This window comes from Chelon labrosus (genome assembly GCF_963514085.1).
Source record: "Chelon labrosus genome assembly, chromosome: 14".
Lineage (NCBI taxonomy): Eukaryota > Metazoa > Chordata > Actinopteri > Mugiliformes > Mugilidae > Chelon > Chelon labrosus.
Window position 1 is genome coordinate 17,047,109 of NC_140347.1, and position 27,898 is coordinate 17,075,006.

Sequence of the window (27,898 nt, forward strand, 5' to 3'; positions counted from 1 at the left end):
ATGGCGGATATATCAGCCAATGCTACCTGCGGTTCACGGGAACCAGAAATGTTTTGTAAGCTGGTGGAGCATGTCCCAGGTCAGCCTGTGAGAAACGCCCAGTGTCGCATCTGCGACCAAAACAGTCTAAAACAATTAGGTAAGAAAAATTTGCATCCACACAACACTTATAGCCTCGGTGATAACAACAATTAATCGTGCTAGATTAGCTAATTAGAGCATGATTGGCCACATGTTAACAAATCATTTTGTCTGAAAGGATATTTAAAGAATGAACTGAGGAATCAGTCGCTACCTGACAAGGTGACAATACAAGAGTAACCTGCAATCATCATTCAGTCAAGCAGACTTTCATAATAGATCAATAATTCAATCGGCCGCTCAGACAGGAAACTGATTAGTCAGTGAAGCAGCAATTAACCAGTATCCAGTGATTAGTTAGTAAAAGAAAACACTTAATTAGATATATCAGTCTGTTAGGGTATAATTGAGAAATTGACAGAACTGTTAAAGGAAAATAGACATTTGACATTTTAGAAAAGTTGGATGGAGGCCTGATTGCATTCTTACGGTAAAGAGACACCAAACCGACATCGAAGAGTTACCAGCAATCAAGGCCGACTGTAATGTCACCCGTTTGTAGGGGCACTTGAACGCACCACAAAGGCTAACGGCCAGTTGACACGTGATTTCTGTGCCTGCATGAAGTGCCACAGTTAGCTCGGAAGCTAATAAGAGCTGCAAACCATCGTTTGAGCTGGCCTTTGGTTGGTTTACATTTTACCCGCTATGCTCAACTGTTAATCAGAGAGCGGTTTCTGACTGACTTGTTCCACTGATGGTCCAACATCCTACATTTCCTGAAAATCAGCCAACAGGGTTCTGACTAGCGCCAGTAAGAGTTTGATGAGACAACAATATCATTGCTACATTTGTCGGTTTAGCTGGACACAAGCGATAGTTAGCACAGGGTGCAGCTAACCCGGCTGTTGGGGACAGAAATTCGGCACAATTTTACCAAGAAAATGTGAAGAAAATGACAAATACGTTCTTCTACAGAAGGATATGTGGAGTATTTCAGACTTAACGGAGTCTTGTCATATCCAGGCCAAAGAATGATCCGGACATAAAAACCCCAAGTTTTCTTTTTTTGCTAATTAAATTAATGAGATATAAATGTAACATGGCCTGCTATATTAAAATACACACACCAGTAAGTGATTAAAAAAAGAGCCAAGCTATTTCACCCTGGCCCTAGTATTTATGGTACACAAATCGTTTTAATTAAAAGTATACAGGTTAGTTAAAAAAGCCATCAAATGAATTTACTGGTTAACTGCTAGGTAAGTGATAGCAGTGACAGATTTATAGATGGAATAGAAGTATGTTGGACATTATTTATTCTGTATTCTGAATCCTCCTTCAATGCCAGAAGAGAATAAAAAGAGGAACCGTGTAAGAAAGAGACAGGAATCATACTAAATGTATAGCTTTTTTATTTTTCTACAAATAGTTGTCATGGTTTTTAAACACAAATGTCATGCATAAGTTGCCAGCTGACTGACAGGTGTCAAAGAAGCTGAAACATCACATCATCTTAACAATCTTGCGCAAACACACAGCGTACATACAAGCTCTCCATGGTGACCTTTTCTATAAAATAAACTAACCATGAGTTTTATCTGCCTGCTCCATTAAAGCTCTTGTGTAGCGTAGTAACAGCACCCAGAAGTAGATGTGCAAATGCGGAGACATTTTTTAAATTTATTATTATTATTATTTTATTTTTTTTATACAAAAGTGAAATGAAATCGTTTGAAAATGGAAAGAAAATCTGCCACTCATTATTTTACAAGGTGGAAAAAAAATGTGCCTTACATATTTGGCCTTGAAGGATTGAAATACCAGAGAGCAGAAGTACATTTTGTCACTTTTTGAAAAATGCTGTATTCATGATGAATATGACTTTTAGATTTAAATTGATTTCTTTTAAAAGACAACCTGCCCCCTCTCTCTTTCTGTGTTTTTGGATGTGTTCAGAGCATCATCCCATACAGTACGCCATAGATGGAACCAATCGTTGGTGGCAGAGTCCCTCCATTAGCAAAGGGATGGAGTATCACTATGTGACAATCACACTGGACTTGAAACAGGTACGAAATACACACAGCGCAGAGGTTGGGAGGAGTGTTATGTTATGTTTTATGTTGCTGTTACACAGCTTAGTTTTATCAAATGTGCCTTTAAATGACCAAATCCTTCAGTCAATAAGCTACTGACCATTACCAGATTGTCAACCCAAGTCCATTTTGGACTCATTTACTGACCATCTAATGTCAAGCGTAAAACAAAGGCGCTTCGGACTGACATGATGATTCAGTTGCGCTGATTCTATGATTCTATACACCAATCAGCCACAACATTATGACCACTGACAGAAGAAGTAACTAACATTGACCATCTTGTGACGACTCAATGTTCTGCTGGGAAACTTTGAGCCTGACATTCGTGTGGATGTTACTTAGACATGTAGCACCCACCTAGACCAGACCAGGCACCCCCACCCCATAGCAATGACACTCCTTGATCCCCAGCCAAAAAAAACCACAAAAAAAAACAGTCTAGGAACAATTGCAAAGCATGACGCACAGCACAAGGTGTTGACCTGGCCTCCAAATTCACTAGATCCCAAACTGATCAAGTATCTGTGGGATGATCCACAGAGGCCCCTCCCCTCAACCCATAGGACCCAAAGGCCCCCCACTAACAACATTGTGTTGCCAGACACCACAGGACACCCTCAGAAGGACCATGTCCATTCTCTGAAGAGTCACAACTGTTGGAGGCACAAGGGAGACCTACACAATATTAGGAAGGTGGTCATAATGTTTTGCCTGATTGGTGTACTTATATGGTACGTATATGGTGCAAATGTAAAAGCCCTCTTAACAAACAGATGAGATTAGAAATAATGCACACCTGATTCTCATAAAGGCGCTACTCACTGTAGTTGGCAATAATTGTCAAGTTGACCTAGTGTTACTGGGATTAGTAACTGTAATGTAATCACTGAATTTCTAATTCTAATTAATCATTTACACTACTTTTTCTGCCAACCAATGTAAAGCATTACTGATCAGTGTGTTACTGCCCAACGTTAAACTCCAACCAGCAGCTTTTAGAATAAATTAATACACATCCTGTGTAGAAATCAGACCCTATCATCTCTGTTTCAGTGGCTCTGTTTTGTATGTCCAATCTCCGACGGCCTGACCTAACCTCAAACTGATGCTGCACTCAGAATTTGTCTTCTCAGTATTAAACTGTCACTCCCTGATGGCTTCCAAGAGGGGCTGTGCAAAGTCTCCTTTCACAGAATGACAGTTGCGGCTGGCTTGGATTAATAATGGTCGGACAGGATGTTAATATTGACTCGTCATTATTGGAATCCATTGTAGCTGCCATGAATCAACCCTGACTACAGCCTCCATTCTCTTTGAAGAGACAGACCTCCTTTAATTGTTCATTTAACCACATCAAATAATGTGGATTTAGTTAGTTTAGCCTCGTGTGTGTGTATCAAACATCCTGAAACTGATGCAGTTACCATAGCGCTGTTAAGTCTGCATTTTTTAAAACAAGACTGACTCCTTTGTATAATGAATGTGGTGCATTTTCATTCATTGGAAGGAATGAAAACAAAGGGAAAATGGAAATGAAAACACTTGGCTAATAATTACTGTTTGCATTAACTGGTATCATAAAAGATTCTGACTTCTGGACACCTTTACTCATTGGATAAATAGCAGTAGCCTGTGGAGAGGTAATTTGGAGAGAGGTTCTCTATTCTTGGACAACTGTGGGGGACCAAGGAGAGGCCTAGCACATATACTATACATATGACCCACTCATACACTTGAAGAATTGACACAAAGTTCCCAATCAAACTATTTATTTGTGTGGAGCAAGACTTTTGGTGAGCCTAAAGGAGGTTCTGGCTAACGGTCCTACAACTCAACAAGGGACAGCAGGGTTTGACTCAGCTCTGTTCAGCTTGGGAGGAGAACTGCTGACTCGGACTGGGCTTGGTTGTTGAGTTTATCTTTTTCCTAACAATGATCGATGCCAGGTTTTACCCTCTTAAATGCCCATTTTTTTGTCAACAAGTTTTCTCCTTTTGCTTTTTGACTTTGTTCTAAGACTGTATTGACCATCACCTTGTTCAGATACAGTCAGCTGTCTGGTGCTCAGTCCGTCATGGTCATTTCTAACACTTATGCATGGTTTATACCTCTGCATCAATTTAATACCATAGCCATGCCTTAAGTCCAGACCCTACGCGGACCCTAGCCTGACGTGCACCTCCCCAGAAATGTAACTACGCGTCACGCTGATGCAGACCGCGAGACCTGTGATTGGTCTGTTTGGCAGTTGCATCTTTCTGCTTTAGTATTTCCTGCTGCTTCTCCATCTTCGCAATTTTCGAATTGATTGCTTTGGATCAATAAAGATGGAACACCATCGAGCAACTGAGGAGGTTCCGAAATACAAACATTTGTATGACTTGTCTTCAGCAAAATTTTTGCAAAAGTTTCAGTGAAGCAGGAAGTAGAAACAAAAATTAATTCGACTGGCAAAGAAGACAAAGCTGACTAACGCTTGGGTGGCACAAGTATAAATGGCTCGCGCCGGTGTAGGCTACATGCGTAAGTTACACCGTCTACGTCCTGCAGTACTCTGAAAGAGTCTTTCTGCCACTTGACTGTCAGAATGTTGCTCCTACAGCCACCGTCTTCCTACATTTTCATGCCAGGCTGCCAGTTGTCATGGTGGCGTCCAATAGGATTGTATACTCCGTACAGTTAGAGCGATCAAAGACTGTTTAAAAGTGAACTGTACGACTCTGTAGAAGGACCACCCAAGGAATTAAGCTGCCCACCATTGTTTCAGCAGTTCTGGAATTGGCTAAACCAATTTTACTCTCAGTCATTTCATAGGCAATCATGTCACTCCTTAAACAGGAGTTTTCATCTTTTGACTCGGAAAGGTTTGCCAGGACTCTTTGTGATTGCGGGGCTGTGTGCTGGCACTGGATGATTAAGGGCATTTAGTTTAGTCTAGAAGAAGAATGATTAATCAGATTTGTGTGCCAGATTGTAATTACATAGAAGTCACGAGAGTTCATTAAACAAAGCCATACAAAAATTGCTCCAAAGGTTAAAAAAAAAAGAAGCATAATGTTAAATGAGTATTAAATACACCAGTTTTCTAGAAAAATACGATGAAATAATAAGCATCTATGCAATCGATGAAAGAAGATTTTGGGATTGAAACTTCTATTTTTAATATTTTGTTAAATCCAATCCATTTTGTTTTGGGGTCTCGATGGACCAAGGTTCATACCTTTCTGCTGGAACATTGTGAGATTGAAATCTGGGTCAAGATCTTCGTCACTCTCCCATCTCTGCTGGCTCCCTCCACAACCCATTACAAAGATGGCTTCAAATTTATCAAAACAGGAAAAACAGCCTTCCTAGAATAGCTGATAAAATAAAGTACTAAGATGAAGATTATTAGGAGAAAAATTGCAATTAACGGGAAGTTATTTTTAACTTATTTTATATGAACAAATACAGTTAATATATTTGTTTTCAGCAATATTTCTGTCAAAACATGTTTTGCATTAATGCACACTGATCTAGCATAGAAACCTTAACCTTGGGTCAATTACATTGCGTTTAAGTGTGCTATATAAATAAACGTGACTTGACTTGACTTGACTATGTATTCATTGAAATAAATACGTAGTTTGCTGCTATGACTGTCACTATATCCACTAAGATTAAATCAAAAAAGCAACAAATAACAGCAACATCTTTAAAATAGCTAGCTATCAAATCACATCCAGATAAACAAAACAAGATAACTGTAAAATCAGAATGGTTATGCATTGGATATGACCGTGGCTCTTGGATTCTAGGTTCCCATCTAATTATGTTTTCTTTTGGGAATTAATGGTGAGAAGAGAAGGGAACAAAGTATTAATGGACTGAAGCCCAATCCTTTGTTTTTGTGCCATTATTCTAATGCTAACAAAAGAAAGAAGCAGACATATTTGAATTACAAGGTACAGTATAATGTCTTCAGATTCTGTTGCAGAGAGTTTCCTTTTTGACAGTCATGTAAAAGCAGTACATTATGTCTCATTTCATGTATAGCTAGCACCCATTAGCTGACTTTATTTCTATAGGTGGACATGCTAATATTACTATAGCAACGCAAGCAATAAACTCCTAACAGAAAGAGCTGCCAGAAAATGACAAGGATGACACTAAATAGAAACCAGTGGCACTCTTGTAAAATCTGCAAACAGCCGCGTTACCACCAACCACTTACAGCAACAAAAATGTAAAATTATTCAAAATGAACGTGGGGAAATCCTTTACACAAAACATTTTTTATAGCAACTTGCTATATCTGCGAAAGTGCATCGTCTTAAATGATTCAAAAAGTCTATTCTAATCTTTTTCTTCAAATCTTTTTCTCTTTAGTATTTATTTATTATAATTAAAGTCGAGACATGAATGATCGTTGGGTGCAACGGAATGATTTTGTTAATGCGCAAGGTTAAGCAATACCAAAATAAACCGGGTAAGATCAGAATGCTAATGCAATGTCTGAATATTTGAAGTCGGACTCCTATTATTCACGTGTAATTGAATTTAGAGGCACAGAGAGAATAGAAAAATAGTAAGAGGCAGAACTGGAGGTGAGCATGGAGATTGTAATTATACATCTGGGCAGGAAGTCGAGCAGCAGCCATCTTGACATGTTAATGCCTCCAGGCCCATCAATCAGACCTTTCACCACGGTGGCACGGCTGCTGAATAAATATTCAGTCTGAAATGGTCTGACAAACACACACACATACACACACGTGTGTTTTCACATCTGCCTCTGGCGTGGTGCAGCCAATGAATGCGTCTTCCTGTTTAATCTTACTCACTGACACGTACCTGATATTTTGTTCTTGTGCTCAATCAGGAAGTTGATAGAGATGCATTGTGAATGATCGCAAACCTTCATGAGCCGATGACCCTCATGCATCATTAGGGACATTTTTGTCCATTTGGGCAAATTTTTCCCCTTCATCTGGAATTAAAAAAAATAATAATTCTATTAAGCCAACAGAACACTGTGAAAAAAATGCACTACCCTCTTTAGTCAATAAGGATTAAAATATCCACTTCCAAAAAAACTGCTATTAAAAACTTAACCGACTTCTGAAGTGGTTTAAGAGATTTATGCAGAAATTTTTTTGTCCTTAATGACTCGAGGGTAGTCAATTTAAGCTGATTCCTGAGGGTTAAGGCAACGGCCAGGTTTGACATATTGAGCATTGTGTTATGTTCCTTTTCATTTTATATATACAACTACACATTTAAGGGTAGTATTATGACTGAAATTTAAATTACATATCAAGTGACTCAGTTATTTGTTCAATTCACTCCCACAAGTGGGTAACATCTCTTCTAATTTGTAAGATTCTTCCTTTTCCCTTCCCTCAAATCCAGTTCCTGTGGCTTAGCCAAAGTGCCTGTGTTTAGTTCTACAAAATTGCACTCATACCCAACCACAAATGCACAGGTGCTGGGCCTGAAAAAGTGCAATGAACACACACAGCTTGCATACTACAGGGCTCCAATTTTGACTGATTTATTGCGTACACATTGTGCAACCGGATGGTCCGATGAAGAGCTCTTGCGCTCAGAATGTCACTAGTATTTTGGGGCAGTAAATAAGTCAAAATTGGAGCCTTGCTGTCAGTGTGCAAGCCATTTGTGCTTTGCTCTTTTTGTCCCAGCACTTGTGCATTTTGGGTTTGGATGTGCATATACACTGCCTGGCCAAAGAAAAAGTCGCCACCTGGATTTCACTAAGAAAATAGGTACGACAAATTATTTAACCCCAACTGATGCATGAGTAGATTCTCATTTCTTAAACAACCATGTCAAAATACACATCCCGCGGTCGTGAAAAAGATGCAGAGAAAACTTCTAAGGTGATTGCAGAAACTACTAAAATTGGGTTAAGAGCTGTCCAACGCATTATTTAAAACTGGAAGGATAGTGGAGAACAATCGTCCTCAAGGAAGAAATGTGGCCGGAAAAAATCCTGATTGACTGTGATCGGTGATCACTTAGAACTCAGGGCTATGTTTAATCAAGAAAGTAAGATCATTTCCACACGTACAATGTGAAGGGAACTCAAGGGATTGGGACTAAACAGCTGTGTAGCCTTAAGAAAACCAGGCTTGGTACTAACTGTAAAAAAAAAAGGCTTCAGTTTGCTAGGGAGCATAAAGATTGGACTCTGGAGCAATGGAAGAAGGTCATGTGGTCTGATGAGTCCAGAGAGGCAGATGAAGTGATGCACCCATCATGCCTAGTTCCTACTATACAAGCCTATGGGGGCAGTGCTATGATCTGGGGTTGTTGCAGTTGGTCAGCTGACTACCTGAATATACTGAATGACCAGGTTATTCCATCAATGGATTTTTTTTCTTCCCTGATGGCACGGGCATATTCCAAGATGACAATGCCAGGATTCATTGGGCTAAAATTGTAAAAGAGTGGTTCAGGAAGCATAAGACATCATTTTCACACATGGATTGGCCACCACAGAGTCCAGATCTTAACCCCATTGAGAATCTTTGGGATGTGCTGGAGAAGGCTTTGAGCAGTGGTCAGACTCTCCCATCATCAAAACAAGATCTTGGTGAAAAATGAATGCAACACTGGATGGAAATAAATCTGGTGACATTGCAGAAGCTTATAGAAACAATGCCACAGCGAATGCGTGCTGTAATCAAAGCTAAAGGAGGTCCAACTAAATATTTCAGTGTGTGACCTTTTTTGGGGGCAACTTTTTTTTTTTTGGCCAGGCAACGATAGTCTGGTAGAACATGTCCAGCAGCTTCCAGCAGATATTAAACAACCTTAGCCACCTGAGGAAATAGCGACGGCTCTGACCTTTTTTGTATACTGAGTCTATGTTCGCTGACCAGCCCAGTTTGTGATCCAGCTGTAGACCCAGGTACTTCTAGGTCTGAACCACCCCTACACACTCCCCGTTGATGGTACTCCTGCTCTTGTCCATCCCCGATACACCCCACAATTGCAGTGTCATCTGAGAACTTCTGCATATGACATGACTCTGTGTTGTACTTGAAGTCTGAGGAGTACATGGTGAATAGGACAGGTGAGAGCACAGTCTCCCCTGTAGTGCTCCAGTTCTGTTGACGATGGTCCTGGACTTGCAGTTCCTCAACCTGACATACTGAGGTCCCCCAGTGAGATAGTCCGCTATCCAGGAAGTGAGTTGTGAGTCCACTCCCATCTGTATTAGCTTGTCCCTCAGCAGCAGGGGCTGGGTGGTGTTGAGTGCGCTGGAAAAGATAGATGGATACTATACTATACTATACTATACTATACTATACTATACTATACTATACTATACTATACTATACTATACTATACTATACTATACTATACTATACTACACTACACTACACTATACTACTCTTGCATCCTCCACCAGCTAGGTTGTTTTAGCTTTCTGGCTAGGAGCTAACGTCACATACCACGCTTGCATGTCATCATAAAATCATTTCTGTGTTTTGGGGGAAAGCAATGTCCAGTAATGTTGATCCTAATATAGTATATTAAATGATATTAATGTCATTAATGTCTGTGAATGTGTCTGTGAACATGTCTGCGCTTCAGTGGCCATTTTGTGTATATGTGCATGTGAGGCTCAATCAGACCAACAGAAAGCTATTTACCCTCCGGTGCACTGAATTTCCCCTGCGACCACAGTCATCTCACTCAGAAAATGACTGTGTGTGTGTGTGTGTGTGTGTTATCGCCTGTGACACCACCACTCTCATTTCCTCTCTTGTTATTGTTGAGCCTCTCCGGACAGAATGACTAAATAATGAGAGAGAGCGGGAGCTGAGGGTCCGCTTGAGCCGCCGTGAGTGTGAAAGAGACAGTTGATGTCTGTGTATTATCTTAGTTTTTCTTCATCATTTTTAGATGAATTCTTAAATTGTAGTCGTGCGTGGAGATGCATTTGACATGGCGATACACTAAAAGTCCTTTGCAGAGATGTTTGAGAAAATGTTTTGACCCTCTGGTTATTTTTAAGTCTCTTTTTTGTACAGGTTAAAGCTTATTAGGTTGATTCTTCAGTCATTCCATATTAAAACTGCACATAGATTCAGAAATTAGCCGAACATGTATTAGTACTATTTTACCACAACAGATTAAACCTGCCCTGCCATTGCAATGATGTTTGAAATTTCATTTTTTTTATGGAAATGCACCATTCCCTATGATTGATGGACAGTGGTCAAATCATGCAGACACTCTGCTCTAAGAGGAGGGGAGGAAAACCTGGTGATCCGGGCCCTGAAAGAGGCTGCCCGTCAAATTGCTTTTATCGACAACACTGAAATACCTCGACACGCGAAGCGTCCATATGCTCGTGGTCGCCACATGCGGAATTGCTGCCTTGAATTTCCCAAGGACTTGTTTAGTCACACACAGACATGCAAATGATTGTATAATGCTCTATATGATCAAATTTGTCCCTCCTTCTGACTGAGAAATCCAGCCCAGGCTTTGGTCGGTAGTGAGGTTCGGCCCACATTGCTGTTCCGCTCTTCAAGCTCCTGATTGGTTTGTAGATGCATTAAACATATTTGATCATGTCAGTACGTTTGCAATAACCAATGACAGAAATTAGACTGAGCAGCCGACGATGTTGTCAAGCCATGACAACATTCTAGCCCTCTAGGCTAACATTAGTTGCCAGTTACCGGGTTTGAATGCAAGCGCGTCAGTAAAAAGTGAAGAAATGAACTGGACATGCAAGCTGTGGCATCTGCACTAAAGACTTTTATCTAAAGTGTCATGATGCTAAGACTTTGGCCTTTATTTATTTGATTTGTTCTCTTGAGTGATACTAAATGAAGAGCCATTTGGGAGCCGTAAGAGACGAATTTTCTGAAGGCGTTTTTTGAAAAGAGCTGGACCTCCCATCAGTAATTAGTGCTACTAGTTCTGGCTGGAGAATGAACAACTGTGTTGACAACTGTGTTTGTCCCCAAACATTTTCTAAAACACACTTATTTAAGCCACTGTGTACTGTTCACTGCAAAATATTCCAAAGTATCAGTGCAGCTTCTTCTGGTTAGATTGGCGGTTGGCAAACCAGCTTTCAGCTTTATTGCTGCCACCTGCTGGACTGGAGCATACTTCAGTACATTTACAGGGGGCGGTTGCGCTGCACTGTCAGTTTTGTTAATATCTGCTATGAAATGTTCCAAACAAAGCCTCCTGATCTGGCATCATAATCCAAATAATGTCCTATGATGGGTGTTGTACTGTTATTTTCAAGTCATGTAGTGTCTACAGTGTTGACATTAGAGAGAAGAATATCAGAGATGTTTATCCTTAAGTGTGTGATGCAACGTGATTGATGGTCTTAACTCAGCTGTAGTCAGTTGAATCAGAAGGAAACGTGTGTGTTTTGAAAGATGTGATGCAGATGTTTAGGTCTGGGACCCTCCAGTTCTCATACCTGCTTCATATCCATCTTATTAGTCACATGGGTCTTTCTGTAAATGACCTTTAGAAACATACATCAAACTGAAGGAACGCGCTTCCTTTTCTTCGCTCTTCATTATGTAAGTAAGCCATCAAACATAAAAATTGCGCCAGAAAAAAAAAGAAATCTGTATTCATAACCGGGAGAACATAAATTAAACATCTGCTGGACCCAGTAAAACTTAAATATAATGCGGTTTTATTGTTTGACAGTAACTCAGGCCACTGCAAGAATGTGGGAGGGATTGCAGCATCTGGTGTTTTGTGTAGACTAAAGCCTATTTAAAAGCTTAAGGCCAAATTACGACCCAGTCTGTGAGCGTGTTGGTGAGTATATGCAGTTTATTTTTTGTGGGAACGTTTTTTTGTGGGCAGTTTAGACAGAAAGGCAGAATTAAAGAAAGTGGGAATCAGATGGCTACTACACAAAAGGCGATTCCTCTGTTTTATCCCATGACCAATGTTTTTAAACACCAGTCAGCCACAACATTATGAGCACTGACGGGAATAACATTGACCATCTTTTGACAATTCAATGTTGTGCTTGAAAACTTTTGGACCTGGCATTCATGTGGATGTTACTTAGACATGTAGCACCCACCTAGACCAGACCAGGCCAGGCCATAGCAATGACACTCCTTGATGGCAGCAGCCACCCCCAGCAACACATGACAACACATAAAGCATGAAGAACAGCACAAGGTGTTGACCTGGCCTCCAAATTCACTAGATCCCAAACTGATCAAGTATCTGTGGGATGATTCACAGAGGCCCCTCCCCTCAACCCACAGGACCCAAAGGCCCCCCACTAACAGCATTCTGTTACCAGACACCACAGGACACCCTCAGAAGGCCCATATCCATTCTCTAATGAGTCACAACTGTTTCGGGGGCTTAAGGGAGACCTACACAATATTAGGAAGCTGGTCATAATGTTATGACTGATCTGTGTAACCCATGTGACAAATCTTTCTGTCTGTAAATTGCCCAAATATTGAAATCTTCTAATGTATTTGCTGCTGAACTGTCAAGGGACAGTCATTCCAAACACTTCAGAATATCTTCCCAAATTGTTTTTATTTTTGTGGCAGCACAGTGGAAAAGATTCTGCAATGGGACGAGTGAAAGGCTCCACTGAATATCTGCTGCTTGTTTGCCTGCACTTAGTTTGGCAGTCAGGGGTGCTGGATGATTCACACTATTAAAACTGGGCCAACAGCTACTTTATTACTCCAGTGAGATGTTAACACATTCTCATTTGAAGTGACAGTAAATTTTAACGAGTCTACATACCAGTTCCGTCACTCTGACGACATATCCACCTGTGCGTCTGAATGATAATTGTGTTTATGTCTTACTTCCCGAACACAGCTTTACAATTTAGGGGTTTTAATTCATTGTGTGCCATTGTGATCTTGTCCAACTCTGTCTCTGACCTGTCTCTTGTTCTTTTGCGTGCTAAAATTGACTGGGCCACTAACTGGAGTCAGAGCTGGATGCCAGCTTTTCAGGCCAGAGAAATTTCAACACCGTTCCATGTGAACTGCCCGTAAACACCAGCTGCTCAGTAAAACCACTGTCGCCATGTTTCCTAATCGCACTGAGACAAAATGGATTCTTCACAGTCTATTTAATTGTAGGCAACCCAACCGTATGAGAAAAAGGGCTCAGACGGACTGATTGATCGTTGAATCAACATTTTAAGTGCTCATTTGGCTGTTTGGCTCAAATATCCGCCAAAAGCCGTTCCCTGGCACATCATGACTTTTTCCTGTCAAGCATGTACGATGGCAGCAATGACATGCTTGAGAACTATGTGGAAATGAACATTGATTTGTATGGTTTTTGGTCGTGATTTAATAAAATACATGTCTGGAGCATAGACTGTATATAAATATGGACAATGCGTCCCCACTTCCTTCCATTGGCCAAACTGATGTTAAAACAATCCTTAAAAATAAATATTTGACGTGTACTTTCATGTTTTAATTTGGGCCAAGTCCCATCCACTAATATGGACCGGATGGAGCCTATGACCTATACCGCAGCCAGACACCAGGGGGAGCTCTGCTTGCTTTGGCTTCACTTTTGAGGAGCTGTTCCGCCACCCATTTTTATGTTGTCTATGGTCAGGGGATATACTGTATGCAGCCATGTAACTTTATCGACTGTAAATGATTTTCCTCCACTCCCCTCAAATCTCAACTCTTCCGCCTGAAGAAAACTGAGCCAGTAGTTTATTTTAAAATCACAGAAACAAAGCACAGATAAGGCGCTTTATCAGGGGAAAAACATAGTCAGTAATTGTTTCACTCCTTAACTTGAACACTTTGAATCTCAACTAAACATGAACAAGCGGATACGCTGTGTCCTCCTTTGAGATAAAAGCAGTAGCAGAAAGAAGAAAAACTATGTTTGGTACTTTTTTATTTTGATTTTAATTAATCTGTCGGGATTCAGATTATTTGAATTAAGAACATATTTGCATGTAGCCACTCAAACTATTTTATCGTGAACTTTTGATGTCACTTTTTTTGTTAGAACTTGTTAATGACACTAACGGATAGCTCACATCTCCTCCTTGTTACACTTTCTGCCTTTCTGAACAGTTGCTGTCAAACAAACGTCCACTGGGGAACAAGGCACCGTTAACCCTAATTTGCTGGATAGTTGACTCGCTAATCAGCCGTAGCACATTGAACAATTTAAAACAGTGTAGATGCTACATGGTGTGATTATCATTCTTCAAAATCACCTCCAACAAATTACACGTCTAATGTTGTCTGCAACTGGCTTGCTATTAGCTCAACTTGTGAGCTGTCAATCAAAGACACGGCCACTTAAAGGCTTAAAGGGCTAAAGACACTTGTCACTGATGAAGATTTTGAAGTATTATTACACTAATAAAATCATATAAATCACTTAGTCATAATACTTGGCTCCAAAAAGGGAAGGGCTTTGATTTGGTACTCTGAAGGAGATGACCAGAACACACGACTTGAACGGTTGAACGGTGGTAATGCTATATTAAAGCTACAACTCTTTCACTCCATCTACCAGTAATTTTTTACAGTTAATTTGTTAATGGTCAAATCCTTCCACCTTTTATTCGAACAATTTCTCAGGATAACTATTTAAGCATGATGTCTATGAATGAAAATCCCCATGATGTTCACTGCTGAGATTAGACTGTATATAAAGATGGAAGATAGGACACCTCGTCTGGAGCCAAATCATGTGGAGCTCCCCCTGGTGTCTGTCTGCAGTATAGGTCATAAGCCCCCCCCCTCCTTCGTGTGTGGATGGGACTTGGGCCAAACTAAAACACTAAAGTCAAATAAACTTGGGGGTGGTTTCTGTCATTTCAGGTAGTTAATACAATGTTGATGTATGTTCAAGTGTTAATTTTTCACTTTTAGTGTTCGTTTTAGTGAGTCATTTGACAACATAGAAAGAGGATGTGACATCATAACAACCGCTCTGTGAGGCTGTCACGCAGGCAGTAGGAAAAAACGAATAAATAAGAACAGTGTCAAACTTGCATGATGGCACCGCCCATATCTCTGGAATTCTAGCGTCAGTTTGGCCAGTGGAAGGAAGTGGAGTCACGTCATCCATTTTTTATACAGTCTGTGGTCAAGATGCTTGTGCATAGCAGTTGTGCACCTGTGGTAGGCTGTTTCTGTTTTACAAAGCATGCAGAGCAGCATTTCATTAGGTCCCAGTTAAAATACTTTTTTTTTGGATAAAGAGACTTTTGGTTAAGTCAAATTTTTTGCATGCCTACCAGTGGGAGCAGCCATGGTTGTGGATGAATGCAAACAGTGCAACTTATTCCACAAAGATCAACAAATGTATGTAATTAATGTCACTGATTATGTTGATGCACCAGTACAGCCCTACTCCATACTAAAAATACTGTATTTTGCAAATCATTTTGAGATGTTGCAGTTTCTCTATAGGTTTACTTTGCACTTTACCCACTGAGAACATTGTGTTTGCTACATTGTAAGAGAAAATAACAAGGTCTCGAAAAACCTGATGAAACTTGCAGACACCCAGCTACTTTGAGCTTGTAGATCTTGCAGTACATAAAATAAAAAATAAATAAATTTGGAAAATCCTTATGAAACGAGTCTCTAGCCAATTAAATTTTATACAGACTCGGGCTCGCCATAAACGTACCTCTGCGACATTAAATGTCAAGAATACAAGATAAACTTTTATTTTCCAGCTGTGTGATTTTGTGCAGGACAGTTGTTGGTGTGTGTTTATTTGTTGATGCTGCGTTGCACTTTAGAGGCAAAAGAAAAAAAAAAAAAAAGAAAGAAAAAGTCTCTCGTCTGATCCGCATCTGATCAAAACTGGGAATATGACACGCGGCAACCCTGCACACACACACATGCACTGCATTAGTTAGCTCTGTTGATCTATGTTTAGCTGCTGGAGCTGCCGAGCTGTCCCAAAGTTGTCACTATCTTACAAGCTGCCGTTGAAAGCTCTCTTACTCTCAGTCATGCACACACCATCCCGTCGCCAGTGTGAATACAGGTAACAGTGACTCTTTGTAGGGGGTTTGAATGACTGCTATAAGGTTACCTAAAAGACACTTTCTCACACAGACTCACACGCACACACCCACGCACACCCACACACACACGGTAGCTTTCTCCCTATTCTAATTGCTGCAATGTGACACTGCTTCCCACATCATGAGAAGAAAGGGATGCAGAGAGAGAGAGAAAAGGATAGAGTAAGAGTTGAAGAGAGACAGGGGAGACAGGGAGTCAGCATTTGACCTACATCTAATGGTTGCATCTATATCTACACTTTCCACCTGTCTATCTGTTGGTCATTCCTTTCCCTATGTCTGTCTGTGTACATCTACATACTTGCCTTGGTGATCAAATATAAAAAAATGTGTATGTATGTGTAATATAAATGAATATAAACGCAGGAAACTGTTGTATATAGTGACACATTCTGTAGTTTTTCCAATGGGCCAGTACCAAGTTGAGCTAATATCAGCTTTTAGGTGATTCAATGGAGGCGCTGACCAGCAGGGAGCTGGTTGGCATACTGTACGACCCAAACCCTGAGCTGCCCAGACATTTAGGGCAAGAAAACCTAGTCCACGACTTTGGTTCCTACCTCCAAATTCACCACACTATTAGTGGCCTTGGAATGTTTCGGTGAACCCAGTTGGAGCAGCAGTGTTGCTCTTCAAACAGAGAGCGTTCACAGCAAGAAGATCTAGCTCCATCAATACGCTACCAATATTTTAATGTTCTACTTGTTTCCATCAGAGACATGAGGCAACCAGGACATGGAACATCCACTAACTGAATGCCAAATGAGGGCGTTTTATATGTGGAAGGTGCTTTAGTGATGTTAAAAACCTGTGTGATCAGTAAAACACTAATTGTTTTTGTTTTTTTTCTTCTGTGTGTATTTTCCAGGTTTTCCAGATCGCCTATGTAATCATAAAGGCCGCCAACTCACCTCGCCCAGGTATGTGTTCCACTGTACAATTTGTATTTAGACAGCCACGTGATGTTTCGGGTGTTGACATGATGCATTAACTTAGTGATTAAAGTGCGGGTTGGAGACGTATTTTCCGCATTTGTCGATTAAACGGATAAATACAATAATTGCGGCTTTTTGAGCAAATTATCCTCCCTGTGACGAATCGGTGTTAATTGAAAGATTACCATGTGCACATGGTAAAATGATAGCTTACTGAATGCAAAAAAAAAATGTTGCTGTGTTTCTCTCTAAACAAGCACCTTTTGCCCTCATTATATGAGTAGATGCACATAAACACAGTTTCAGTAAAGGCAGAAGACAGGAAGTGGCTTTTAAATAAGCAAGGTTTAGTCAAAAGTAAACTAGAAAACCAGTTGTCAGATTGATCCCTCATGTCAGGGAGGAACAATGACCCGTAAGAAATACAGCCCGTAAGAGTATGAGCAATTATTTTGTGGTTCTAAATTGGCTTTAGGTGTGTATGTGAGTGTGAATGGTTGTCTGTCTCTCTGTGTTAGCCCCGTGATAGACTGGCGACCTGTCCAGGTTGTACCTCGCCTCTCGCCCAGTGACAGCTGGGATAGGCTCCAGCACCCCCCGCGACCCTTCACAGGACAATTGATTACAGAAGATGAATAAATTAATGAATATATATACAAATAAAATTGATTTGAATGGGGTAAAACTCTCTATCAGCCCCTTGTACCCCTCTGTACTATAGTCTTCAAGTAAAGACTTCATAACTTATTAGCTGGTGATGCTACTTTGTTGTTGTTTTTATTAGCTCTAACAGAAAAGGCTGCATATGTTGATAGGTCACCTTGGTTGCTGTCCATACGCACTTTCCTTTGTGCCATCTAATACGCTTATTTTCATTTACATCAACTGGACTCCCTTTACTTTGCATTCAGTCAGTCAAAGCACTGAATTATAAAAACTTGGTCCACACTTGAAGAATATGGAATTGAATGTTCTGTCAATTTTCTATGTATATTAAGCAGTGTGACCTGAACAGAGGCTTGGATCTCCATGAGAATATTTTTTATTGATCGCCACATCACGCATTTGAAGCCTTTCATCATCACTTTCTTTACCAATATCTTTGCCCACAGGTAATTGGATCTTGGAGCGCTCAATAGACGGCGTGACCTTTGAACCCTGGCAGTACTACGCTATCACAGACACCGAGTGCCTGACAAGGTTCAACATATATCCACGGACTGGGCCTCCGTCCTACACCAGAGATGATGAAGTCATCTGCACGTCGTTCTACTCCAAGATTCACCCACTGGAGAATGGAGAGGTAACATTGGAAGTTAATGAACTCTAGTGTAGTAATCTAATAATCTCTTGTTTAGTTGGGATTCGTTTCGGGTTGATTGGATTGTGTCTGTTGGTTGTTTTGACTGTGGTCAAGATGCAGGGCTGTCAAATCTGGTTGGGTGTTGTTGGTTGGATTGAAATTGGTCAACCTTAATTGTGTCAAGCTAGTCTGAATTTAGGGATGGGGCTGGATGGATGCAGGTTGGATGGGTTTCCTGGATTTTCTTGCTAGGAACCGAGGTTTGGACCTGATTATCTGGTAGTGTGAGACTGTTGTCATGTCTACATTTTGCCAAGTAAGGGTAAATATTGTTAGCCCTCTAGGCTAAAGATGGCTAGCATGCTACCGTAGATGGCACTTTAACCATTGGTGGTTGATTGGTGGTTGCCAAACAAGCTTGCACCTTGCCAAGTAGATTTACAACAAGTGGTTACCCTGCAGTCTCTGTTTTCTTTATTATGTTTTATACATGTCATTGACAGATCATGCGGAGGGCACATTCAGAGTTCCTTGATCTGGCACAGTAATCTAAAGTGTTGAGCACAAATCTTGTAATGTATGCTAGTTCGAGATTAGGGAGAAGACAATCTGTAGTCTGAGGCCAGCTTTAGAGAAGTGAGTAGGATTAAGTCAGAGTTGGTTTTAGCCAAACTCTAAAGTCTGCTCATGCCTTGACTGTAGGAAGCAGGCAAGCAAGGGAAAAATCCAAAGCAGTCAGAGATCATAAGTAAGGCTGGCAGGACAAAGGCTGAATCTGTGAATCTGTGGCTTTGAGACGTATGGGACGATCTGGGAAAGAGAGAGATCAGGTGGACTCGTGATGTTCAGGTGAATGCGCTCAACTGTTATAGTATAATATAATTTGAATCAGCAGTGTGCACGCACACGTTGCTTTGATCAGGTTTGTGTGATTGCATCCACTAAGAGCAGCGGGGCAAGACTGCTATAACTGACGTTAATGAAGAGAATGAGGAGTGCAGAACGCACACACACTCATAAACAAACTGATCACACATTTACATCCCCCACACAGGACTCTAATTGTAGTTGCCTGTGCCTGGATGTGTGGATGCTCGGGTGCTGGTGTGTGTGTGTGTGCGCGTGTGTTCACTTGCTCGATGTGTGTTTGCACTGTATGTGCTTGTGTCCTGCGGGGGAGCGCTAGAGGGGGTGCGAGCTGGGAGATGTCAAGAGCTGCAAGTAACGACAGAGGTGTCTGAATGTGTGTGTGTGTGTGTGTGTGTGTGTGTGTGTGTGTGTGTGTGTGTGTGTGTGTGTGGGGTTGACAGCTCCCCAGCCGTCTGATCACAGTGAAACCATAATGAGTCGTAGGCGATGTGTCACAGCATCGCACACACATTCGCAATGTCACCCCACCACCACTCGTCACACACACACACACACACACACACACACACACACACACACACAGACACCAGCATCGCACACGTACACAACCAGCTCCTCGGTTATTTCCAAGTGTGCAGCTTACACCCATGGAGTGTACCCCATTGACACTCATGCACACACACAGTCACTAAGGCTTTTTTTCATTTGTTTACTTTTTTTTTTTTTTTTTTTTTTTACAGATGCCAAATGTTGCTTTTGGCCACATTAGTGAGACAGACAGATGGACAGTCAGACAGGCAGACAGAGCCTCACACTCATTATTATGTGGCCGCTTGTTGATTATTGGTGATACAGAATAGAAACTGATGCTTCTTTTCCAGAACAAGGTTAGAAATGTTTCAAATGCCTTTCCATCTCTGCTATTGTGTATTTTCCACATCAAAAGCTCGATTACTGGAGACGTCCGCGTCTCCTGCATCCGAACGAGTCGCAGAAAACACGCACGCTCTGTGCAGGCTGTAGGTTTTCCAAATCACACCGTGCGCGCACGTCGCCCGTTGGGCCGAGATTGAATCCAGGCAAATTGAGATGTTAGAAATTATTCCCCGCAGTTACACACCTAAAGTTTTTAAATGAGCTGGGGGAAACTTTCCACTTCCAGCACGAGCATTGGAAAACAGACTTCTGAGTCTCCTCATGCATCACCCTGTGCAGTGAGTCAAACACCCAGGAGGGACGAGGGGATTTAAACATCTGTGGTTGTATGTAAATATGTTAATATTAAGCTTTGCTGAAGAATAATAGATGCAGATGTATCAGTGTAGATGTCTGATGCCGAAAAGGTAAAGAGGAAGTCACTTGTTACTGAAAGTTTTTATCCATGGATTCTTTTTCTTAAAGCTGTGTTTGTGGAAGGTCTTGGGGTTTAGAATTTCCCTGTGTTTCATTAGTGCTAATAAGCATCACCTTTTTTTCCACAAGTTTCCACTCCCAGGCATTATGTGCTGCTCATTGTACAGTGTAGCAACACTACTTTCGCTACATCTAAGATGAGGCAAACGTTGGGCTAGTCTGAAGTTACTTAAAGTTGATTTACCGCTCATTCGAGTGGCCTCTTTACTTCTAACTGACTGTAGGGGAGTCTGAGTTTTCACGGCATGATATCCGTGGGTGGTGTCCACCTGAAACTCGCACGACTATCCGTGCAAAGAAGATACCTCCCAGGTTATTCTGAGTAACATCTTCATATTCGGGTGAATAGTGGGCTGTCAACAGGCCTTAGTCATGTGAGTATCTCTACCTGCCAGTCAGTTAGAACTGAAGAAGACACTTGGATGAGTGGTGAAATGTCTTCACCAAATCAAACCAAAGTCCACCTGGCTTTGTTTTAGATTTGGTTTGGGTATACCGTGACCCTGATGATTGAGAATCTTCTGAGACACTTGTACCAAGTGTATGTCATTTCTGATTTTGAAGTTATTTTTTAAAAATAAATAAATAAAAAACAATACTTCTACTGAGCTGTTTATTTGGCCACTCAAGGTGAATATTCAATTAATAATGCAGTTCACATTCAGAAAGATTTTTTCAAAGTTTTCCACCATAAGCAAACACAACCTGTTCCATTTCATCAACCATTTTTCTGGAAAAACCTGCCAACGCTTCTTACTTGAAATAAGTTTTTTTTTTTTTTTTGGACATACCTGCCATCCATGAGCTGTTGGCTACTTGGTTGGTGCACAGGCACAAGACGGACAGTAAAACAGGCATGTCGAATATGTCTAAAACACAAATGCTTCACTTTGAAGGTTCTAATTCACTAAATCCAAATTGAATATGTTCCTAACACACGCTGAATTTGTAATATTGTCATAATTTTAACGCGCAGATTATTTGTTAAGAGCTGTCGGCTACCTACATTTTTTCTGTTCCACACTCTAATTTTAGAGTAATAGCTGTGTAATTAGACAAATTGCATTTTAGAACATGTATTATCATCATCAAATTAAACATGATACTTAATTGTGTCTCACCTCTTCTCTGTTCGACGGCGAGCGACTCAGATATCACCTTGAGTGTCCGTCTTGGCAGGACTTCACCTCAGCTGTAACATGTAACTGTCACTCCGCCTATAGATCCACACGTCTCTGATCAATGGCCGACCCAGTGCGGACGACCCCTCCCCGACCCTGCTGAACTTCACCTCCGCCCGCTACATCAGGCTGGTGTTCCAGCGAATCAGGACGCTCAACGCCGACCTCATGACTCTGACCCTGCACGACCCCAGAGATGTCGATCCCATCGTGACGAGACGGGTGAGGCTCGGACGAGTGTGCACGGACGCGTCCTTTTTTCGTTTATAGAAAATATAGAGATCCTGTAGGAAAATAGAAAATAACATCAAGTTAAGATTAGGGTACTACATTTTAGATTAGATTTTATTCATCGCAACCCTTGTACTGTCATCATTTTATTTATCAGTGTATTCCTGCACATTTTCCTGGAGAATGACCTTCCATAAACACTAGATATATTCTTTTAGTCGTGACATGCTTTAATGAAGTGGACTCTTGAGTGCAGAATCTTGTTCTAATAATGCCTCTTAATCTGCCATGTTGCTCATTAATGCCGGCGCGGCCATTATAACTTCTTTTGCCTCTCTCTTCAGTACTACTATTCCATTAAGGACATCTCAGTCGGAGGGATGTGTATCTGTTACGGCCACGCCAAAGCCTGTCCACTCAACACTTATACAAAGGTAACATACTCTCTGTTCTCAGTTAAAAATACCATCCGGGTAATGGAGCTCCCTTCTGTAGAGCAAAGAGAACCCTCAGGCATCGGCTTTTTTTTATCTATCTCCTTATATCAAACTTTCTGTCTATGTGTGTGCGCGTCCGCAGGGGACACAGGTGACACAGCGAAGCGTCGTCTCTCGTGTCACTTCAAACAGAGGCGCGTTTGATACCAGACACCTGATCTCTCTCTCCCTGATTCGTGCCACGCCGCACACACACACACACATGCACGGACTTGTGTCCTTTACATGTCCTGAGGCTCAGTCGAGGGCTCAAACTCAGATGTGACACCGGTGTCTGGTCCCTCGGTGATGATGTCAGTGGCAATAAGTGATGTCACTGGTGTGCAAAGAGATCCAGTGTCTTCTTTTTTTTTGTGTGTGTGTGTGTTCTCTAAAGGCCACATTAAAGGGGTATTTATACAGCGTGTCAAGCCTAAATGTACTACATTAACTGCATTTTAAAGTATCTACCGGTGATTTTGTTGCCCCGTGTTCCCCCGGAGACGATTAGCTCCTTTGCCCTGATGCCAGTTCAAGCAGTGAGCGCAGTAAAGTCCTGGGCAGAAGTACAGAAAGCAGCAGAAGAGGTGGAGACCCGCGAGATGATTTGTTGATGATCGTCTACCGAACATTTGCTCAGCTGCACGCTCAGCACTAAAGGCAGCCCCGAGCTAGAGCTGCAGCGCCGAGGCTCGGATAAAAGGGGAAAATTCGCCCGTGCCAACAAATCCAAAACACGGCTCTCGCTGCGCTATTGTACTACTCTCCTCTCACTTAAATCTGGCACTCTCACCACATCAACCCATTTACAGAAAGTCCTAAATTGAATTACTGAACCTCAGAGTTGGCAACTACCCTGCTACATTCTGCTTTGACTGTGTTTCGTTTTGAATTTATTTCTCTCCCGGGAGAGTAACACTGAACCCATTTGCGAGTAACTGACGATCTGAAAAGTGTGCCAGTTTCTTTCATAGCAACTGGCTCTCCGTTGAGTGCATTGTTGTTTGATAGACTTTCAATGGGCCATGCATGTTCATAATTACCTGTTAGCAGCTCTGTGAATGCTTTAGTGCCACATGGTGGTACACAACAAAGGTAATTTTCTTAACCGCCTATAGAATATAGCTATTACGTATTATTTATGGCACTCAATATGTACTCATAAACTAGAGCATTGTATAAATGCATAAATCAGTGTAGAGTTGCTTGATATTTTGGACATTTAACAAGTAGCCAGCCTGCTTTTCTCAAGGTGTGTGAGTACACCCTGGCAGCATTATTACTGTAGTTGCAGTTACACATGGCAAGGACCACAGAGTTCACAAATGCTTTCTAATTAGGAGATTACACACTCCCTAAAAACTACTGCCACTTTAATTACGTCATAAAGATGGTTGCAAACGCCACTGGTGGCGGTAAAATAGAGCGAGAGATGAATGGTGCAACGTTGGGACTAATGCACTTCGTTGCAACCCTCTCCTCAGGTCATGAACTTTGTGTAATGACTGAAATAATGGATACAAGCACCTGAAATACGCCGATCAGCCACAACATTAAAACCACTGAAAGAAGTGAATAACATCGACCATCTTGTGACAATTGAGTTTCCTGCTGGGAAACTTTTGGACCTGGCATTCATTAGTTACTTAGACATGTAGCACTCACCTAGACCAGGCCAGGCACCACCACCCCATAGCAATGACACTCCTTGATGGCAGCAGCCATCCCCAGCAGGATGCAGCCTGACACAGACACACACACAATAACGGTTAACAAGGTGTTGACCTGGCCCCCAGATTCTCTAGATCCCAAACTGATCAAGTATCTGTGGGATGATCCACAGAGGCCCCTCCCCTCAACCCATAGGACCCAAAGGCCCCCACTAACAACATGCCAGACAGCACAGGACACCCTCAGAAGGCCCATGTCCATTCTCTAATGAGTCAGAACTGTTAGGGAGACCTACACAATATTAGGAAAGTGTTTAATGTTAAGCCTGATCGGTGTAAGTTTTCCAAGAAGCGTGGCTTGCCTCAGCCTTAGGAGCTCAGAGATCCAGAGGGAGCTCGGTGTAGAGCTGCTGCTCCAGCCTTTCCCTCTGAGGTTTACCAGGCACTGCAAGCCGAGAGGAGATCCCATGGTTAACCCAGCATTCTCTGAAAGCTTTGGGATTCCTCATGGGATGTCTGGAATACTATCCTTCACCTGTTTTCATCATGGCCTGACTTTGGATGAACAAATGGAAATGCATGGCAAGGTTGAAACAAGCTGGTTGGGGATATTTTTCTGTAGTCCAATAAACAAACATGTGGTTAATAGTGCAGTACAGGCTCCTAATTATGTGTGGGATTCATATAAAGTAGTGCCAAACTAAGCTCTGACATTTAATTATTTTATTCACTAGGAACCCAACAGACTGTGGAGAAGAAGTGGCGACAGTGGAACTCATATGTGTCCATGACTCAGATTGTTGCCACGTTTTTTTTTTCTCCACAGCTCGCAGAAGATCCATTGATCTGAAGAGCTCACGTCTGTGTAAGAGCAGCGCTGTTAATGTGTAATTTTCTTCTTATGTTTGTGTGTGGATGTTGTGTTTGTCTGTGCATATGTAGAAGTTTAGCTGCGAATGTGAACACAACACATGCGGGGAGAGCTGTGATCGTTGTTGCCCGGGTTACCACCAGCAGCCCTGGATGGCAGGAACCTTCCTCACTCGACATGTCTGCGAGGGTAAGAAAAAAAAAAATAATCTGTTCATCCACATCCTATTTCATCTTTACCAAAAACAAAATTTCTCAAGTTTTCCTTATTGCAAATGTTCTTTATTGTAACGCATGTCATTGTATGCATATAACATGCCTACAACACATCTATAACTGAGCTTAAGACGCACCGAAATTTCCATTCTCACCATCCAGTCAGAATCAGTCTTGGATACAGCCATCAAAAGTCACCTTTGCATCCATTAACCTTCATCAACTATGGAGCAGCAGAGAGATGAGGGTTAGAGGCTCCCACCTGTCATCATAAAACTAAGGTTACAACGTGTAATCTCCGTTTTATTTCCATGTAGGTTACACCTTCTGAAAAGCTCTGTAGTCCTAGCGACCCTGATAACGGCTTCTGCCGCCTTGACACTGACACAACGTGACTGAGGAGACAAAAGGGCCCGACTGTAACAATAGTAAAAGAACCAACCATGACAGATTCAACCCATTCTGGGTTTGACCCGAGTGCCCTTGTACGTAACAATTAACTGAGGGTGAAGTTGTGAATACGGCAGGATAATTCAACCTGGCTAACCGTCTGTGTAAAAAGTGTAAAAGGCAGAAACCTCAACCTGAAGTGAAGCATCGAGGGAGGACTTTATCTAGAAGTCATCCCAGAATCCCAGCAGCATTACACGTGTTATAGGAAAGCAGTGTCAACTCTGCAGTGGAAGTATTCACATTTTACCGGGAACTACTTGCACCACACTGTAAAAACACAATGTTAAACTGAAATGTCCTTCACTGGAAATTATAGAATTATGTATTATCCTGAAAATGTACTTATTCATTCAGTAAAACAAATAAATTACTCTATTATTGATTAAATCATTACGGTCAATCATAAACTGTCCTAGATAATGGGTAGATGGATGGATGGATGGATGGACTAAAGTTATCAGATAAATGTAGTGAAAAGAAAAGTACAATATTTCCCGCTGAGATTACATCACATTGGTACATAAGCACAGTCCTTTAGTAAATGTACTTGGTTACACTCATCCACTGCGAGGGGCCAGGCCTTAGAACCAGATTTTCCATTTATCTCATTCCAGAAAACACAGCTGTGGACACTGTTTATGTGGATTAACAGTTGGTGGGTGGGGGGTCCGTCCAACTCGTTCTGGCGAAGTAAAATATTCCATCCATCCGTTATCTATTGCTGCTTATCCTTAGAGGGTGGCAGGGGTGATGGACTTTATCCCAGCTGTCATTGGATGAGAGGCAGAGCTCACCTTGGACGGGATGCCAGTCTAACATAGAAAGACAAACAACCATTCGTACTCACGTGCACACCTACGGCCAATGTGGAATCAGCAATTAGCCTAACATGCAAGCCTTTGCACATTAAGTGGGAGAAGACCCACGCAGGCACAGGGAGAACATGCAAACTCCACATAGAGAAGCCCAAGTTGGCCGGCGGGCTTGAAGCTAGAACCTTCTTCCTGTTAGGCCACCGTGCATACTACGTTTTATAGTAATATTATAGACCTTATCATGCACTTTACAGTGTGAAACAACGTGTTACCTCCAGAATGAAGCTCAAAGGTACGGTGTTGCTTTCTGAACACATTCACAACTTGTACAGCTGATACCTGTGGTATGATCCTTATCACGCAATACCTTCTTAAATGATGTTCACAATCACGCTGCATGAGTCTAAAACGGCGTTCTCTCTCAAATCAAGAAAATACCTTGTGAAACGCTCAAGAACTGAGCCATGAAGTAAAGCTCTAGATACAAGAAGATCCACAAAAGTTCTCGTCCAAGCTTCTTCTTGGAAATTGCGAAGGACAACACCTATGTCTAACTTGTGAATTTTAGTAAATCTAGCAAACTTTATTAAAAAACGGCGAGACAAGCTGAGTGAATAGGAAGACCTTCATTTTCTTCTGGAACCCTGCAGATAACACCATGCTCATACTTGGCGTGTTAACCTCACGGCACTGTCTAAAAAAGCAGGGTAGGTTGTTTTTTCTAAACAACTTCTGAGCAGAAGAAGTAAAGGGATTAAAGAAGCGGCCCCCCGGCTGCATATAATACCATATGGTATTTTGACGGAGAAGGCAGGACTCAACAAATCCCATCAAATAAAGAACCGCAAGCCCACCAACTTCTCCATGTGTGTGTTTTCAGAGTGTAACTGCCACGGCAAGGCAGAGGAGTGCTACTTTAATCAGACAGTAGCAGACCTATCACTCAGCCAGGACGTCCATGGTCAATTCAGAGGGGGCGGAGTCTGCATTGACTGCCGCGACAACACAGCTGGCATTAACTGCCAGAGCTGCATTTCTGGATACTACAGACCTACTGAGGTATGCCGTGCGTACATGAATACATGCACCTTACAGGAAATTCAACTGTTTGAGAAATGCCTGCCTTCTTTCTTTCATTTATTCAGGTGAGTGCTGAGGACGAAGACCCCTGCATCCGCTGCTCCTGTGACCCGCACGGTTCT

The 27,898-nt window shown here is 41.7% G+C and overlaps 1 protein-coding gene across 1 annotated transcript; it reads left to right on the forward strand.

Moving 5' to 3' along the window:
* LOC311499844 (laminin subunit alpha-2-like) lies at positions 1 to 27,847 on the forward strand (the record flags this gene model as incomplete). The annotated part of the gene is made up of 8 exons (XM_084560983.1): positions 1 to 139; positions 2,041 to 2,153; positions 17,132 to 17,183; positions 18,311 to 18,501; positions 22,008 to 22,187; positions 22,541 to 22,630; positions 25,285 to 25,402; positions 27,577 to 27,847. The coding sequence occupies 8 exons, from the start codon at positions 1 to 3 to the stop codon at positions 27,843 to 27,845; spliced, it is 1,152 nt and encodes a 383-aa protein (XP_084417109.1). The 3' UTR covers positions 27,846 to 27,847.
* Positions 27,848 to 27,898: the final 51 nt, after the last annotated feature.